The sequence below is a fragment of the Saccostrea cucullata genome, unplaced genomic scaffold (genome assembly GCF_032062105.1).
Source record: "Saccostrea cucullata isolate Sc308-1 unplaced genomic scaffold, CSIRO_AGI_Scuc_v1 ctg5828, whole genome shotgun sequence".
NCBI lineage: Eukaryota > Metazoa > Mollusca > Bivalvia > Ostreida > Ostreidae > Saccostrea > Saccostrea cuccullata.
In genome coordinates, this window is record NW_026929289.1 from 17,099 (window position 1) to 37,381 (window position 20,283).

The 20,283-nt window shown below is 32.9% G+C and overlaps 2 protein-coding genes across 2 annotated transcripts; both read right to left on the bottom strand.

Moving 5' to 3' along the window:
* Positions 1–4,828: 4,828 nt before the first annotated feature.
* Positions 4,829–7,157, bottom strand: LOC134280329 (ankyrin-3-like). The gene has a single exon (XM_062762743.1). It carries the CDS (start codon positions 7,087–7,089, stop codon positions 5,197–5,199), a length of 1,893 nt encoding a protein of 630 aa, XP_062618727.1. The 5' UTR covers positions 7,090–7,157; the 3' UTR covers positions 4,829–5,196.
* Positions 7,158–7,264: 107 nt separating this feature from the next.
* Positions 7,265–18,679, bottom strand: LOC134280330 (uncharacterized). Its single transcript, XM_062762744.1, has 5 exons — positions 18,557–18,679; positions 9,280–9,969; positions 8,162–8,209; positions 7,384–8,003; positions 7,265–7,270 (listed from the first exon to the last, which is right to left on the bottom strand). The coding sequence occupies exons 2-5, from the start codon at positions 9,932–9,934 to the stop codon at positions 7,265–7,267; spliced, it is 1,329 nt and encodes a 442-aa protein (XP_062618728.1). The 5' UTR covers positions 9,935–9,969; positions 18,557–18,679.
* Positions 18,680–20,283: the final 1,604 nt, after the last annotated feature.

Consider the following 20,283-nt stretch of genomic DNA (forward strand, 5'->3'; position numbering starts at 1 on the left):
TGAGAGGGAAATACTTTAAGACCGCGGAACATTAACTGGCAAAATTGGAAATATACAGCTTACGTCATTTCTATCTGTTACAATCAAAACATTCAGTGATAGACAATGAAATGGGCGGGTACAATTCGACGCGGACGTTTGGAAAACATGGGATTGAAATTGCAGATCGAAATTCATTTTCAATCCACCTCAGCTACGCTAGAAGGCACATTATTACTGATTGACCCAGAAGACAAATAATTTCAATTTTGGTACAGTTTAAATTTTTTTGTCCAGTGTTTTAAATGAATAAATATATTTAAGGGACAAATATTTCATTTTTGTTTGGTAAATACATTTATATCTTTGTGGTGGTGGGGGGGGGGGGTGAACGATTTTTAGATAAAGTTGTCCAACAGTTTTCAGTGAGAACTCATACACTCTTATAATCCTAGAAATAAAATATATTGCCATGTTAAGCCATGACCTGACTCGACAATTTTTACCCCCCCCCCCTTCTAGAATCAAATATCTCCTGAAAAATAATCTTTGTCTTGTATGATCTTTCGCGTTCTTAAAATTATAAGCTAAAACCCATATTAATATGAACTTCAAAAAAAAAATGTATTTGGGAGTTAAAATATAGTTGATTTTTGGATCATTCATTCACTTTTTGCGTTGAAAACAGCTCAAGTGAATTGGAAATGAATTTTGATCTGCAATTTCAATCCCATGTTTTCCAAACGTCCGCGTCGAAGTGTACCCGCCCATTTCGTTGTCTATCACTGAATGTTTTGATTGTAACAGATAGAAATGACGTTAGCTGTATATTTCCAATTTTGCCAGTTAATGTTCCGCGGTCTTATAATTGTTTGTGATAAAAGTATGATTGATCAGGTGTACTGATTTTAAAGCCGTATTTTTTTCATTACTGGAGACAAGAAGCCGTGTCCTTATGTAAGTCAGGATTTCCTCTGATGTTTTTGAATAAATCAAAGAATGCAAATATAAGTAATAAACAACGATTATTCAGTGAAAAATTATAAAAAATCTTCAAAAATCTCAAATATTGCAAAAATGTGACATCTATGGTGGCATAATTCTGCCTTGTGTGCAAGTTATTTTTCTATCAAATATGTCGACATGCAAGATAAAAATGTTGACATACATATTTATCTTGCACGTTTACATAAATTAGTAGCATTTAGCATGTTGGATGTCACATGTTGGCAATATTTGAGATTTTCGAAGATTTTTTATAATTTTTATTTTATTGCAATTTTCTTGCATGTCAACATATTTATGTTGCATGTTTACATAGCTATGTTGCATGTTAACATATCTATCTTGCATGTCGACATATTTTATAGAAAAATAACTTGCACACAAGGGGCAGAAATATGCCACCATAGACATCCAACATGTTAAATGCTACTTATTTATGTAAACGTGCAAGATAAATATGTTGACATGCAACTTAGATATGTTAACATGCAACTTACTTATGTCGACATGCAACTTAGATATGTTAACATGCAACTTATTTATGTTGACATGCAACTTATTTATGTTGACATGCAACTTATTTATGTCGACATGCAACTTGGTTATGTTGACATGCGAGATAAATATGTTGACATACAACTTATAAGTTGCGTGTTGGCATGACTAAGTTGCATGTTTACATAAATAAGTTGCATGTCAACATATTCATCTTGCCTGTCAACATAAATAAGTTGCATGTCAACATAAATAAGTTGCATGTCAACATATTTATCTCGCATGTCAACATAACTAAGTTTTATGTCAACGTAAATAAGTTGCATGTCAACATATTTATCACGCATGTCAACATAACTAAGTTGCATGTCAACATAACTAAGTTGCATGTCAACATAAATAAATTGCATGTCAACATATTTATCACGCATGTCAACATAACTAAGTTGCATGTCAACATAACTAAGTTGCCTGTCAACATAAATAAGTTGCATGTCAACATATTTATCTCGCACGTTTACATAAATAAGTAGCATCTAGCATGTTGGATGTCACATGTGGGCGATATTTGAGATTTTTAAAGATCTTTTATAATATCTATTTGATTGCAATTTTCTTGCATGTCAACATATTTATGTTGCATGTTGACATAACTATCTTGCATGTCAACATATTTATCTTGCATGTCGACATATTCGAAAATTAACATGCAACTTGTTTATGTCGACATGCAACTTAGATATGTTAACATGCAACTTATTTATGTTGACATGCAACTTATTTATGTCGACATGCAACTTATTTATGTCGACATGCAACTTGGTTATGTTGACATGCAAGATAAATATGTTGACATACAACTTATAAGTTGCGTGTTGGCATAACTAAGTTGCATGTTTACATAAATAAGTTGCATGTCAACATATTCATCTTGCCTGTCAACATAAATAAGTTGCATGTCAACATAAATAAGTTGCATGTCAACATATTTATCTCGCATGTCAACATAACTAAGTATCATGTCAACGTAAATAAGTTGCATGTCAACATATTTATCACGCATGTCAACATAACTAAGTTGCATGTCAACATAACTAAGTTGCATGTCAACATAAATAAATTGCATGTCAACATATTTATCACGCATGTCAACATAACTAAGTTGCATGTCAACATAACTAAGTTGCCTGTCAACATAAATAAGTTGCATGTCAACATATTTATCTCGCACGTTTACATAAATAAGTAGCATCTAGCATGTTGGATGTCACATGTGGGCGATATTTGAGATTTTTAAAGATCTTTTATAATATCTATTTGATTGCAATTTTCTTGCATGTCAACATATTTATGTTGCATGTTGACATAACTATCTTGCATGTCAACATATTTATCTTGCATGTCGACATATTCGAAAATTAACTTGCACACAAGGGGCAGAAATATGCCACCATAATATTTCTATGTAAAACTTTGATATGCCATATTGGCCCCACACTATCCCCAGGGGTCATGATATGAACAAACTTGAATCTACACTATCTGAGGATGATTCCACATTAGTTTCATCTTTCCTGGCCTAGTGGTTTTTTAAAAGAATTTTTTTAAAGATTTTTCCTATACACTCCTATGTAAAACTTTGATCTGCCATTTTGGCCCCACCCTACCCCTGGGGGGTCATGATTTGAACAAACTTGAATCAACACTACCTGAGTATAATTCCACATGAGTTTCTTCTTTCCTGGCCTAGTGGTTCTTGAGAAGATGATTTGCAAAAAAACGCCATTAGTTTTTCTCTAATTCATAATTATCTCCCCTTGAAAAAGGGCATGGCCCTTCATTTTAACAATCTTGAATCCCTTTCACCTAAGGAAACCTTGTGGCAAGTTTGGTTGAAATTGGCTCAGCTCTTTTGAGAAGAAGATGAAAATGTAAAAAGTTTACGACAACGCCAACGACAACAACGACTACAACAACGACAGACAACGGACAAATTTTGATCAGAAAATCTCACTTGAACCTTCGGCTCAGGTGAGCTTAAAATGAAACAAATCGTTACTTCTAGTCTGAAAACGATCTCTGAAATTTAAAATGACGGGTGTGAATTTGACATTCATCGTCGTCCCTATTTATGCTAGTTTGCTCTGCTCTTATATTGTATTGTTTTATGAACTTTGAGATTGAATACTGTTTGTTATCTCCATATCCTTCTTCTAAGCAAATCAGCTCAAGCAGGTCCCGGTAGAGCTTACAGGTAAAAGAAACTTACCTCAGACTCTTGCATTATTACCATCCTCTTCATATTTCGGCACCCATTATTCGTTCTGTCTTTGAACAAACCAGAGCAATCAAGGGTGTCGTCAGTCTGCAATGTTATACTCTGTTACGTGAAGGTTTGGCCATAAATAATCTGACTCTGCATATGTCACCTAAACCACCCAACCCCCTGCTCCACAACAAAAGTACTTTGTTTTCTGGATCCTATTTTTTTCATGCTTAGGTGTATTTTAAAAACTCAAAATTTAATCTACAATTTTGACTGAATGCTTTCTAAGACGCGTGAGTCGAAATACACACATTTCATTGTATACTATTTTTTTTTTCTTTCAAGAAAGTTTCAATTCGAGTTGCCTTCTCGAGTGCAGAACATTGGACAATCATACTCCCTTCAGGATTTTTAGACTAAGGAAAGTAATTTGGCGAGGTACCACCTGTTCACCCCCTCCTAAAAGCTTGTTAACGGAGCCCCTCATTTCTCCGTGTGTGTGTAAAAAGGCATTGTTTATGAGAAGATACCGACTCACATCCTGTATAGGAATAATTTAATTCATTTATATTTCTAATTGGAAATACTGGGTTGGATTCCTTTATTTAAAATGAACTATTCCTTATTCATGCTATTATACTATAATATTATAATTACATAATATCCATGTCTTATGTACATTGCATACATAGGTCGTTATCATGCAAAGATGTTAATGTTTTCCAAAACCGTTGTTATGCCAGAATGACACAAACTGAATACTCAAATTTTATTAATTGGAATTTTATATCTGCATAATCATCTATAGAATACAATTCATCATTTTTTTTACATGATACAGAGGTATTTGAATTGTCAAAATTTATTTTCAAAAGTACTCTCAAACTTTCAAAATAGGATTCACATTGTGTCAATTACCAAAAAATCTACACTTGAATTTGAAACAATATTATACAACAAATGCAAGTGTATAATTTTTGCTTCTAATTCCGTTATTTTCTTAATTATATCTTCCAATTTCATTTTTTATCCAAAATTAGTTCTAATCACTAATTTTAAATGAAAGATATAAAATACCATGAGCATGTAGTTTGAAAAATATACATATATTCGGTATCATTAAGGTAAAAATTTTATCCTCGAAATTTGTCATCACTTTTGAATTGTTCTCCAACTAAAACTTTTTTTGGACAGAGACACATTTTCACAGTGTCACGTTGCTCCTGTGCACATTGTCATCATCTTTATTTTCTTTTATGACTGGCGATTTCGGTAACACTGTTAAGTTCTTCAAGTTATAGTCTAAATTAATCACTTTGGAGTTTTTGGTATCATTTCGGCTGAGAAAAAGATCACTTGACACGAAAATGTCTATCAATCGAAATAAAAGTCGGGAAACAGACTGATAAAGAATTATCGTTGATCATGTGTTAGTCATTGAGGTAATTCTTTTACTGATGTCTCGTGCATATAAGATCAACAATATCTTCACGCTTTAAATCACGAGCAATTTCTACAGTTGTGTTTCCATGCTCGTCTCGCAAATTAATATCGGCACCATGTTCCATAAGCATTTTAACTACAGCTTCATGTCCTTTTTTACATGCTCTGACGATAGGACTGCATCCATATTTATCACATGCATTGATTTCTACACCGTTCTCCAATAAAAGTTTAATAATGCTGTAATGCCCACTCCTGCAAGCTATATATATAGGACTGAATATTCCAAGTTTACATAAATTGACGTCTGCACCATTTTGTAATAAAAGCTTAACAATACTGTCATATCCCTTGTCACAAGCAAAGTATAGAGGACTTTGTCCATCAATATCACATATATTCACATCGGCTCCTTTGTCGAGAAGAAGTTGTATGATATTGTTTCTTCCATCAAAGGAAGCTCTTCCAATAGGACTCAGACATTTGTTGTCACATAAATTGACGTCTGCATCGTTGTTAAGTAAGATCTTCACTTTGTTTTCAAATCCTTTGAGGCAAGAAATAAACAAAGGACTTATTCCATCATTGCGACATAAATTAATATTCGCGTTGTTTTGCACCAATAATTTTAAAGTACTATCATTACCAAAGAAACAGGCTCTCCAGAATGGGCTTTCTCCATTGGAATTACATGCATTGATATCTGCGCCACTGTCCAGTAAACACTTAACTATATTAGTGTGTTTACACTCACAAGCTACATGTAAAGCAGTGTCACCTTTATCGTTTGATAGATTGATATTGGCTCCATTACTCAATAGAAACTTTACTGTGCCTTCATGTCCATTCAAACAAGCATTCCAGAGTGGACTGTCACCATCTGTATCACGTAAATTTATGTTGATGCCTTTGTTTAGTAGAACTTGTACCATGATGTCATATCCAAGTTTACAAGCTGTATGTAGAAGACTTTCTCCTGATTTGAAACATAAATTGATATCAGCTCCATTGGAGATTAATAGTTCAATTGTGTTTCGAGGTACTTTATTAAAAATGCAGAAGTGCAATGGTGAACATTCAAAATTATTACGTAAATTGACTTTTGTTCCATACTTTATCAAACATTCAATTGTCTGATTACGCTTCACGCCCGCTTGTCGATTGACTTCAAAATTGTGCGCGTCATCAGTGGCTGCCATAATCAAAGAAGTAGATTTATTTGCTGTGAGAGTGTTAGGATTAGCTCCTAATTGTAGAAGTCTCTCAACAATATCCACATTGTGAAAAGCAGATGCTATATGTATTGGGTAATAGATTTTGCCCCATATTTTATCAATCCACAATTTTTTAACTTTTTTCCCCATTAAGTTGAATAGTTCTAAACTACCATTAGCACACACGGAAGGGAGTAAAAAATAATCTTTTAAAACTTTACTGTCAGTGTTATTCAAACAAAAAGAAGATATTTCATCATGACAATAAGAAATGAGAATGCTGATTGGTGTTATCCTTTCTTCTAACGAAACAAAGCGAATTCTAGACAAACGACTTGCTGCCATCGCTTCCTCGCTGTAAATGTATTTTTCAATCGATATGGTTTTTTCAGTGTAGAACATTGATAGATTGTCGAGACTTTTCATCTTCTCGATGAATTTTTCTATTACACTTTCACTTCGTAAACATGGATTAAGAACAACATCAAAAATACAATCGGATTTGATATCATTGAAGAATCTTTCTATAAGATCTCCGATATACATAGGATCCAGATAAATAGTAAGTGGATCAGGTGTTTCAGTTTTCTCTTGAATTTTCACTCTTTTTCGAAGGAAATCACCGCTTGCATATTTTATTGTCTCTTCTGGGAAATCTGTTCCAAATATCGATGTAGTAACTTCCATGACAAAGTCGTGAATGAAGGAAAATGAACTACCAATGCATTTTACAAAGGAACCTTCCAGCAACTTAAGATTTTGTTTAATACTTGTAATTTGTAAAGAAGAAGGCAAATTACAAGCTTCAACTATTTCATAAAATCTTTCCCGGAATTTGTCTGAATTTTTTATTTGCTTAACATCAATGCTATTGAACATTGAGAGAAGAATGAGTGCACAATATTTTTCCGTGCTTCTTTCTTTGTATGTTTCAATTTCTTTTCTAACTAATTCAGAAGGACATTTGAAAAGACTAAGTACATCTCCTAAGTAATGCCGATTAACAGCAAGGAGTTTGCAGAGCAAAGGAAAATATGCATCCGTCTTAATTATTTCATCAATATCATTTTTAGAAAGATCTCCCTCTTTCACATACTGTTTGATTATTAGCACCTTCTCTTCATCTGTTAAAACATTGCTACCACTGTCAATCTCTACGATATTGGATTGTTCTCTGAATAGCCCTTGCAAAACATTGTCTTTTATCACACACCGTCTACAAGATATCAACATCTTTGATTTTTCCAAACAAATTTCTATGGTGTTTTCAAGAGATTCCCATGAATGTTTAGATATTTCATCCAATTTCTCTTTTCCAATGGGGTCATTCATAATAAAAAGTCTCCGAGTGAAGAACCTTGAACACATTTCTTTAATTTCTCTAACTTCATCAATGGGAACGATATCCCAGCCCTGTCTCTGATACTTTAAAGCAATATGTTGAATCGTGGCAGTCTTTCCTGATCCGGAATTGCCTACGACAATGACAAAATTTTGATTTTGGAGTTTTTCTTCAACTGCTTTCGTTGCCAAAGTGGGAACAAATGTTTTATTTTCCATTTTCCAGTTGGCAATAATTGCTTCATTTAAAGACACTGGCCCTTTCAAAAAAGGGAAAAAATATCTCTAGTTAAAACATATTAATTACTAGTAAATTATTTATTTTCCTTATACTTGCAAGTTACTTTGAAAGAGCGAGAATTCCATCACTCCACGGAAACATCAGCATTAAGCAGAAAATTATGAATAGACAACTCACCATCTTTTTCGAATTTTGGACCATCTTGTGTGTCAATATTTCTTTGCTCTACAAAAAGAAATATATATTAAGTACATGTAATTCAACTTAAAGGTCATTGAGAACGGAAGAACAAGTAAGAGACATTTATTTGGACATAGTTTTATTACATGATTGTTTTCCGATACATTTTAGCGTGAAACAATTGTTTTATCAACACATCAACGTAAAAAAAAACCTAATGCAAATTCTCTAAAATTATTTCAGCAGTTCTTTGTTCATAACCCACTGATTTAAAAGAGTACATTCTATAACACGTGACACTTAGTCTACTAACATAATTCGTAATATAACAGAATTGTTTAAGTTGTAAAAATTAAATTGTCAGTTTTTATTCTTTTGTCTTTTAATTTCCCCCTCTGCAAGTGGGGGTTGGGTGGGGTGTTAATTTCATTCTGTCTGTCTGTCCATTCGTCTGTCTGTCCGAACGTCCGCCGTCTGTCTGTCTATTTGTCTGTAGTTCTGTCAGTCTGTAACACTTTCGTTTCCCCGCGACATCACGAGAAGCATTGAATCATTTGCAATGAAATTTTACACAAAAAGTCCTTATGACCTGAGAAGGATTCTTATGATGTTGTGGTCAAAAGGCAGAGTCGTATATTTATATATGCTGTGTATGCAAAACTTTTATTTCCCGGCGAGCGATGTCTCAAAAAGCTTTTGAGTCTTTGAAATAAAATTTTTGACCATAACACTTTTAAGCCCCCCCCACCCCACCCCCCCCTGAGGTCAGCACATTTTTTTCAGCACATTTTGTCTTCTTCTTTTTATTTTACAGGGACACACATATATGATTAAATATGTCATGTCATTATTCTGCTATCATAAATTGCAAATTATTTGAACGTCTATCAATTTTATCACCTTTCTTACTATTTTGAAGAGATGTTTTAGTTTTTTACTGTTAGTCCATTAAAAGTCATTTATTGCCTAGCCTGTATTTCTGCTAAGTTGACTTACAATTTGTGGATCAATAAACACAAATCTTATATACAGATTAAAGAGGGAAATAACAGAGCATTTGCAAAAATATGCATCGTTTTTTTTAAATTGTATATTAAAATATTTGTTATACTCACGACAACTTATTTTGTTTAAGTGCATTCCTGCCTTTATTTCCTTCACATCTGATAGAAGTGTTGACATATCTTCCCGGAGCTCTTTGTTATTTTCATGTTCTTCTCTCAGTTTTTCTACCAGCGCTTCTTCGTATTCTTCTTCCAGGGCCTGTCTTTCAATGTTTTGAAGGCCATCCATGTAAGTTTTCCCCGTATATGTTTGAAGCCTTTGACAAACATCTGATATAACTGACCAGCTGTCATCAAATGTTTGTTGCGAAGTAGAAGCCGAATACACGTGTCCAAAAACACTATTCCTAATCAATCTTATTCTTTCAATGTCATCTCCAATAGTAATCTCTATCGTAGAAGGCATGTCATTACCTCCCCAAGCATTTGTTGGTGGAGGAATCGTTGTACAAATATTCCTTAGAAGAGTATACATAAAAGTAATGTCAAAGTTTTTGTAGCCAGAATTTTTAGCATCAATTAAAAGAAGCTCCTGGTCAGAACGCAATTTTTTATAAAGGGATGAAGACTTCACTTTATTGAATGCAAGAGAAGGTGGAACATCCATTTCTAAAATATCTCTGTAGGCCTGAGTTAATACATCGTTTATAGCCATTCCAAGTTTTGCAAATCTAGAACTCCCTCCAGGATCCAGTCTAGATGCCATTTTTAAGTTTAGCAAAAAGAACAGATATCTTTCCTCTGAAACAAAAAAGGGAAATATTGAATGATAATTTTTCTTTTTATCTTTTTTTAAGATAAAACAAATAAAACGAATGAGTATTATAGCTGTATTACATAAAACCTTTGATACGAATTTTGTCAGGTTAAACCATTGACATCTGGTCAACTAATGCAAAGCAGTTTCACTTTAAATCTTATATTTCAATACCTGTAACTCTTGAATATACATGTAGTTCTTAAATTATGTTTATTATCTTTAATTATTTCAGATTCCCTTTAAATCAAACAAACAATCTGGAGGTTATTTTGCTTGTTTAATATGACACTTCTGGACTCGGTGATCAATTTGCTGGGGCTACCACAGGGCTGCCCACAATCAACAATCAATACAACAAATGCGACCCAGATCGGGCGGATCATGCACTGGGTAGGTCACAAGTGCATGAACGTCACCAATGCAATAATCAATCAAATTCAATCAATAAATCAATCAATCATTAATCAATCAGTCAATCAATCAATTCAAATATCAATCAAGTCAATTACCTGTCAATCAATCAATTATTAATCAATCAATCAATGCAAATATCAATCAAGTCAATAAGCAATGGAATGAGCGTAAGAATATGTCTAGCACTCGTCCAATTGCGTTGAGGTGCGACGGAATACGCCACTTGCAAGGTCCATGACTACTCGTGTCTACTACGAATAATCATGGAACTGCAACCGCCACCAATTGGGTGCCAAGAACCATGGTGACGGCGGCAGTACCTCAACGCAAATGGCCACCGTCGACCAGAGGCTGCTCATACATCAATAAAAATTTACAGAATAAGTGATTACACAAGTTTTACAAACGGAGCCAAGGACTTGTCCGTATAGAACAAATTATATTTACTCTAACATTGTTGATGCTTTCCGACACTGTACTTTTTCCATTGGTTACATGTATAATTTACCTAAAAGGCTGTCACTCTTTCTATGGCTTTTAAATCATTAAAACACCTCTTACCAAGACTACTTGCGTGACAAAGTAATAGAACTTAGAAAAATTTTATCTTTGCAAGTTTTGCTTATATTTGACTTAAAGGATTTTAAACTGAACCCATTTAACCTTTCATATAAATATTCGATTAAAGGAACCGTATACTTAGATTTATATTGCATCTTGTCAACAGGGCAGTTTAGCTTAGTTAAAACGAAAAACAAGAATTGTAAGAATGTTGACAAAAAAATTACCAGAAAAAATAGTAATAGTAATTTATATCAAGCTTACGCCCTTAACGTTAAACCTAGTACATGTATATTTGGTTATTAAGGAAGACCCTAACTTATACGAATATGGTTTAAATTATTACATGCCTTTGTTATGTTTACTAGCTTGAGATTGTTGAGCATGTGGAATTTGGTATATTGTTATATTTATGCGAAAACTAATATTTGCCATCTGCAAGTTTGATTAATTCAAGCTAGGTCATTGTATGCTGACACAAAGAGTGATACACACAATTGTTAGTTGCCTTAATGCTAAAAAGGAATTTTTTTTATTTTATACAAATTTACTTTTGTCTATCTATGATTTTCTTTGTATATTTTTATTTTTAAAATTTAGCCAAAAATTTTGGTAAAACTTGATATTACTAAAATTGGGGTATACCTGTCCCAAAGACTGCTTTGTAAAACTTATTTGATCAATCATGATAAAACATTTGCCTTATTAATTATGTTACCTCAGATATTATCCTATCCAATACAAAATGGCATATTATAATCATTTGAGAGTTATTATGATTATAAAAATTTACGGGATTTTGTGATGCAGACTCATGATCAATCTGTTTATTTTTGGGTTTTTTTGTGCATAACTACCATATACATTACCCTACATTAAATTTGACAATTTAATTTTGAGGGTTATGTACTCTGAAACAGGTTGTAATGTATGACAATAAGCAAGCAAATACATGTCTTTTATGGGCTTTTTAGTTGGTTTATGTTACTTGAGAACATTGCTTCTTATACGATCAGGCATACACGCAAAATAGTTCAGATAAGTTGGTAGGCAATGGACATTCCTAGTGTAAATGACAATGGATTGGTCAATGTAAAACCACTTTGAATGATGAAATTAGTTAAATATCTGAGAAAATAGAGTCTAGAGTATGCTGTAGGTTTGTGACATTGAATACATTAAAGACGTGTTACTGTTAAATACTCAATTTATTTCAACATAACTCTCATTTATTACCATAAGCATGTAAGTGTGGAATGTGTCCTAATTTATGACTTTAAATTTTAGTAAGAATTATTTCCCTTTATTTAAATTAATTTAAAAGAATTAATTTAAAATATTTTATTTTTATTTATTTATTTATTTTTCCAATTGTCATTCTATTTCTACTATTTTCATACACCTTTCCACCACAATATTAAATTATAATATTCTATTATTTTAATTTTTATTTGTTTAAAATTAACTTTCCCCAAATGTAATCTTTGTTAAATAAGTACTGCTTAGTTACTGAATTTTGCTTCTCCTGGGCAATGTTTTTTTTTTTTGCCTATAAAATGCTTTAATATGTCAGATATGGTATTACGACAGATAAGGGTAGAGAATTTAGTCCTATTAGAGATTAAAATTATTAATATTTCTATTTAAATGTTTATTTACAAGCTTTAATTTGCAGCCCAGTCAATCATATCAAGTTATCGAAAACTCAATCTGAGCAGGTTGATTTATTTTCTTATCAATTTGTGAAGTTTAATTTCAGTTTTAAAAGACCAGTATGAAGATCATGAAGTAACAGTTTTTTACCCTTGTCCGACTCTTAGGCCTTGTAATAATTTAACTCCTTGTTTGTGGCTTAACCCAGCATATATATTCTAAGGCATATGAATGATTTATTATTGCTGTAGTTTTACTCTTGATTTGTATGAAGCCAAAATCTACAGCTTTCTTCTCACTCTTAAAAACTCTTAAATTGTATATTTTATACAGCCATTGACCAGGTGGGCAACAACAGATCCCATGGTTAACCATTGAGTATTTCTCCCTCTAAAAAAAATAGCCCCTCCCCCCATAAAACTATGACCTTTTATTTTTTGGTAAAATAGTCTCTGTGTATGCCTTTATGCTTCCATAGATGAGCAAAAAAAAAAAAAATGGAACGATACCAAACTGCAAATGACTCATAACAATGATGATAATAACAAACATCCTATCGGTACTTTCAGTACTTTGATTACTGCACAAGTGAAAGTGACACAATTCTCGCGAATGTTCAATAGTAAAGGCTATTTAAAGACTATTAAATTTTGGCGAAATGTGTTAAGTACTAAGTACCTTCTTCAGGCTTCATAACATTGGAAAACAAAACTTAAAACGGATTAGTATGACTGACTTAATATTTCTGCGCTTGACACCCCCCCCCCCCCAACAAAAAGCGAATTGGGAATAAACAAATGTTTACGATTTATTCCTAAAAATAATACATGTATCTTAAGTTAAACCATCCCTTGACTCTCATATGTTTCATGTTGCTGTTATCTATCATTCAATTTATAACCATATTGTGTAAATTCAACCAATTAGTCGACGTTTGCATGGTTTGATCTTTACAAACAATCCGGGCCAAATCCAAAGTAAAATTACACCATCGGCACGTCTAATTTGGCTAGAAATCACAATCCATGACAGTTACTCATGAAATCAAACTTATTTCATTTCGAAAATTAAAACATTGCAACAATTCAACTTCACAAAATTTTCCATGACCTTATCGTTAAATATTGATTTATCGTGCAAGGAAGAGGAGGAAACAACTAAGTATTAGACTAGTTAAACATTACCACTTATACGAGCCTGGTCTTGGAAAAGTGAGTTTATTTCAGTAACCCTATGTCCTTCCATTGCGGATATCTTAAGTCCTTACAGATATATCATTACCGTCTTCCTTGGAAGACGGTATTGTATAGTTGAAGTTTTTTACAGTCTTCGGACTATGCACTTCCTCTCTTTTGTGATTGGTAGAAATTGCATGATGAGAAAATTTCCAATTATTTCATTGGTTGAAATGCTGTTCAAAGCAAGGGAGATAATTTTCTGATGATCTAATTTTCGTACGACTTAACAATTTTGCAAGATTTCCAATTTTAAAAAAAAATGACAAAACGAACAGCAAAATCAGCAGTAATTAATTCTTAATAACATGGTATTTTTTATAGCAATAAATAAAAAGGTCTCTTTAATTTCATTATAAATAAAATTTGATTTTTAATGCTTGCAGGCATTACAATTTGTTATTATTCTTTCCCCTTTCTTGTTTGAAGAAGGGAATGAAATCAGCCGAGGTTTGCCGAAAGCTCTCGGCCATCCAGTCAAAGTTTACGGAGATGACCGAGCGACAACCGTGGGTAGAGCTTATGCCAAAAGAATTATACGGTTTGACAGGTGCAGATCAGTTTACTGTTTAAGATTGTTGCTAAAGACGGGAAGCTTTTTTAAAAAGCTCTACTTGTTATATGTAACTTTAGTCCCAACCCAGCAATCCGGAAAATTTAAGTCTAAATGTATTAGACTAGTTGATGTAAATGGACTTAAATTTTCCGGATTGTTGGGTTGGGACTAAAGTTACATATAATGATTGATTGATTATTGGTTTTTTACGCCGACTCGGCAATATTTCAGCGGCGGTTACATATAATGATATATATATGTAAGGACTTAAGATATCCGGAATGGAAGGACAAAGGGTTACTGAAATAAATAGACCAGGCTCGTATAAGTGGTAATGTTTAACATTTGTAATTTATTTCTACTCATTTCTCATGTGAGGCCTTGAGTGAATAATTGCGTATTAATATATATATCAACGTATTATTATACCCCCGCTTGAAAAGTGGAAGGGTATAAAGTAATCGGTATGTCCGTCCGTTTAGCTGTACGTCCGTCTGTCTGTTCTCTTTGGGGTACCCATCTCTTATCAGCAACTCCTCTTTTACCACTGAGTGAAATTTAATGAAACTTTCACAGAACCTTTATTACATATTACCATTGTGCACCCCCTTTTTTTACTTTTTGATCCAACAAATATTTTAGTTTTCCAAACCACAGCAAAACATGGACTTTGCCATAATAACCATATGGGAGGCAGGGTATCATTTATTATTGTACAGTATATATTTTGGGGTGTAAAACCTAATAGATAAGATTTTCAGAGTTTCAATCAGCTAGAAGCATGTAAGTTAATTATAAGTTATGAGTAATTTGCTGCTATTGCTTACAGTTACAGCATGACTTTTATCAAATTATATAAAGTTTAAGTTAGTTGGATGAATGGATGGAGTAAAAGTGAACACTGGGAACCACATCCTTAATAAATGATCATGCAAAGGTACTAAGTAACTTTTTTATTTAAAAGAAATTTTTATCCGATAAGCATGGCTAAGGCGAATCAAATGTTTTTCTCATGCAAAAATTCTCGATATAGATTTAAATAATTTACAAATTAATGTATATTATTAAGGATACTAGTTTGTGTTGCAACTATCAAACAAGTTGCCAATGGATCACAACATTTACCTGAGTAACATTGGACACGCGTGGCCTCACCTTATGCCTGGGGTCATGTTTTTTGACAATATAGAATCTACAGTATGTACTTAGGATGTGTCCACATATGTTTCAGCTTTATCGAATAGTTCTTGAGAAGGAAATGTTTCTATATTTCAATGGTAAACTTCACATTTAGTAAACCCACCCTTCTCCCGGGGTTCAATTTTTTTTAACAGTTTAGAATCTAATCCACACAACTCCAGAATGCTTCAACATTCGTTTCAGCTTTCCCGGTTCTTGAAAAGATTTTCCCTACATGCGCTCGTATTTCAAAAGTAAACTTGGATTCCCTATTTTGGCTCCGCCCTACCACGGCGGGAGTCCTGATTTGAACAATGAAGAATCTACACTATTCCAGGATGTTTCCACGTGAGTGTCAGCTTTGCAAACCCAATGGTTTTGTGAAGAGTATTTTTAAAGATAGTTCCTTCATAATTAAAGATTAATCTAGGTTTGCCTTAAGTAGCCCCGGCCTACCACCGGGAGTAATGATTAAAACAATTAAATGTATATACTTCCCCGGGATAACTTACATGAATTTTGTTACAGTTGACGCTTACTTTTACACAAGGGCTATGTACGGTAGCTCCTTTACGATATAAATATTAAGCTCAACATTTCATTAAACGGAAATAACGGTTATTTCAATGCACATATAAGTTGTCCCTGAAGAAAACGACAGCGACCCTACCCTCAGCTCCCGGTCTTCACAAGTTAGTGCCCCTAACACCATACCTATGACCACAAGAAAGGTTTTCTTATGCATAATCAATTCTGTACTTCCGTACGTGACACAAGTTTAAATGTCAAAGTAAACGTCAACTGTAGAAGTCAGTGCTTCTCATCAAAGTCCATTACTTTTATTTTAAGTCAAATATTTATTTTCAAATAAAATATTTCCTTGGAGGAAATTATATTTAAAAAAAAAGACATGATGAAATCATGCCTTCAACATGATATACAGTAGTATATCGAGCATCTTTACTTTTTATAATACTACTTATCAAGTTTATGATTGGAGAAAGGACATCTAGCAGCACTCTATGTTATTTGCAATTTATACTTTGATAGAAGTTTATATTGAAATGGTTACATGTACAGCAAAACTCAGTTATAACGAAGTCGCTTGGACCTATGGTTTTACTTCGTTATATCCATAATTCGTTGCCGTTTCCATTCATTATCTTCGCAGAGGTTGAAATGAAATTTGGTATACAAATTTATCAGATGAATATATCGGACAAGTTCTGTTTTGAGATTTTAGTTGTGTCCCTTCGACTCTGGGGGAGGGGAACATGTGTTTAACGAACATCTCTTGTAATTGTAATTGTTTCAGTAGACATTTTCTTTGCGCAATCCTAGAAACTGTTCAGGATTATTAAATTTCAAATGGTTCTTTATTGACATTTCATTGTCTATGGCCCCTCTTTAGCTTTATTAAAACAGAGAATTTATCACTCAATAGATAACCTGGGCTATTTACACACAAATATATCCCTATTGGCGTCTCTTATCATTTCAAACATTCATTGACTGAGTTCTAGTGCAACATGTGTTTTTACGGACCCAAGAACCAAACACAACACGGACTCAGGCAGACAGGTAAGGGTCGACACAACGCATTTTGTCCGAGAACATAGTTAATTAATGTTTTGTTATTCATTTAATTATTTTTGTACATGTACATGTATGCTGTGCTGACTTCCGTGATGTAACCGCAGATCCGTGCCAATAAATGAAAATGCAAATAAAGCTCCACCCAGTCTGTGACATAAGCGGTCCAACATCTGATTCAGCGGTCAAACATCGATTTATTATGCCCGCCCAGTAAAGGATTAGAAATGGTAGATTTTTTGTATAGGTTTGTAGAAAAACAACATGCCCCCTACATGCAAGATTAATTATCACAATAACATGCAAGAAAATTATGTTTACATGCAAGATAATTATATTGACATGCAAGTTACAAATCTTTTAAGGGAATCTGATTTAAATATGATTCTGATTAAAAAAATAATTATATAAAATCCCGTGCTGACGCCCGTATCTGACATCGTAGATGGAAGATGCAACATATGAGAAGATGCGATTTATTTAAATTTTAACATGCGAGATAATTATGTTGACATGCAAGATATTCATGTCAACATGCGAGTTAATTATGTACGCATGCAAGATATTTATGTCAACGCGCGAGTTATAATTATGAAGACAAGCAGCTTATTTATGTCAACATGCAAGATACTTATGTTAACATGCGAAATATTATGTTCACATGCACGATACTTATGTTCACATGCAACTTATTTATGTCAATATGCAAGATAATTACTTGAATATCAACTTACATAAGTTGCATGTTGACATAATTATCTTGCATGTAAATATAAATAAGTTGCATGTTGACATAATTATCTTGCATGTTAATATAATTGAGTTGCATGTTGACATAATAATATTTTGCATGTTAACATGAATAAGTCGCATGTTGACATAATTAGCTTGCATGTTGACATAAATAAGTCGCATGTTGACATAATTTTCTTGCATGTTGACATAAAAATGTCGCATGTCTGCATAATTATGTTGCACACTGCATCTAAAATGTCAGATACAGGCGTTAGTAAGTAAATGTACCCATATTTAAATTATATTTTCTAATAAGAATGGTAACTTGCATGTCAACATAATTAACTTGCATGTTAACATAAATATGTTGCATATCTACATAACTTTGTTGCATGTTGACATAATTGATTTTGCATGTAGGGGGCATCACTATTTTATGAAAACGATCCACCATCTGATACTTATTTCTTTTCATCGAAGAAACATATAACCACAATATGGCATATGAAATAAAAATTAACGTAAACTCTTTTGCCGTTAATCAGATATTTGACCATGAGAATTATCAAGAGTATAACACAGTAACATAATATGACGTTTAGAAAAAAAGACAGACGTTTAAAGCAGCTTCCGAATACATACCTTGCACTTAATCCTTATAAATCTTCTGTTGACAAATTAATATCGAGAAACCTTTTACGTTAAATGCTTTTTGAAATACAACTGAATCATATACTAGACTTTTAAAAGATTCACAAGATCGTTCCATATCCTGATCTAGTGCGTTTCAGGCGTCGGGCTTTATCAACGAACTTTGTTCAATATATATCTATGATCTGTGTCTATAAATAGACATTATTTGTGCGCATCTAAAAAGAATTTAAGCTAGCGTAGCGTTTATGAATATTCATGAGTCATTTATGAGGTACGTCACGACTTTTCCGTCATGGAGCGAACGCTCTTCCAACCGAATAATGAATATTAATCTAGATCTAGGTTACAATTTTATACCAAAAAAATATGACCTTTAGAAAATAAAATGTTAAAAGAGAAGTTTTAAACAGCCCTTAAACACAAACCTTACTTTCGGTTATCTGCACGTTATCCATAAATTGATTTTAAGAAGGATATGGAATGTTCTCTACAGATCTTTTCAAAACGAACACATTAGTGTACATGTATATCGTGATCTAGAGCAATTTTATATAGGCCGAGTTGAATCAATAAACGTTGATCGATAAATATCTATGATCTGCGTTTTAAAATAGACACTTTCTGTGCTGCATTTAAAAACCGTTCAACTGCACTTATGAATAAGTCTTTTTAACTTTTTAACAACATGAAGTCGTATCACGATCAGAAGGACCGATCTTCACGTTCTAGTGCAAAACTTCCATCCAATGCGTCACTGGAGAAAAAAGGGTTTTCCCTGTTAATCACAAGATTGATATACATGCATAGATTTTTTTTCTTTATCGTGCAGGTAGTATTGTGTGTTGGGAAAAGGGTCCTGAACTTTTTAAAACTATTGATAAATAGTTGTAATTTGGAAATGTATTAATACAATTCGGTTTCTTACATACATGTAAGTTAATATAAAGAAATATATGGAAATAACGAACAGATTTCAATCTCAACAGTCAAATAAAAGTCAGAAATAAAAACGTAACGCTGTTTCAGATGGTGCTTTTGATAGCAATTGCTCTGCTAGCGTGCACCCGTTCCAACCGCCACCGCAACAAATAAATCCTGATATAGGAATACAAGTTGCGATACTTGTCCCTTATCAATTTATTTAATTATTTATTCAGCTTATCAAAGTTTTTAAAGTTTTATATCTGACTGCACACTGTAACTTTCAAAAACGAAACAACATGCCTAAATTTATAGTGATTTCATCAAACCATAACAATTTATATGTAGTCGAGTATATCTTTTTTTTTTACCGTGGATTCATGTTTGACATTGATATAATTATTTTTAAAATTTCGTGAAATTTGCCATAAAACAAAATTTGTACCAATGACATGTCATCTGATCCCATGAAATGCAAAATTCATTCCCTAAAAATTAAATTTCATTTCAAAAGAAGAAAATTCTCTCCCAAAAAATTAAAAATCCTTCCCCATGAAATAAACTTTTTCACGTTAAAATTTCATAGAAATGAAATTTTCTTTTGTGTGAACTAAATGTTTTTGATGGGAACGAAGGATAAAAAGAAATACATTTTAAACTGTTAAAGTCTGCAATTCCTTTCAATAAACAAAATCTTTTTGGGGAGGGGGATAACCTCACAAAAACTGGATAAAATAAAGTGCATTACGTATTCTTTTTAACAAATTAAAGATAACAAATTATGCTTTATGTCA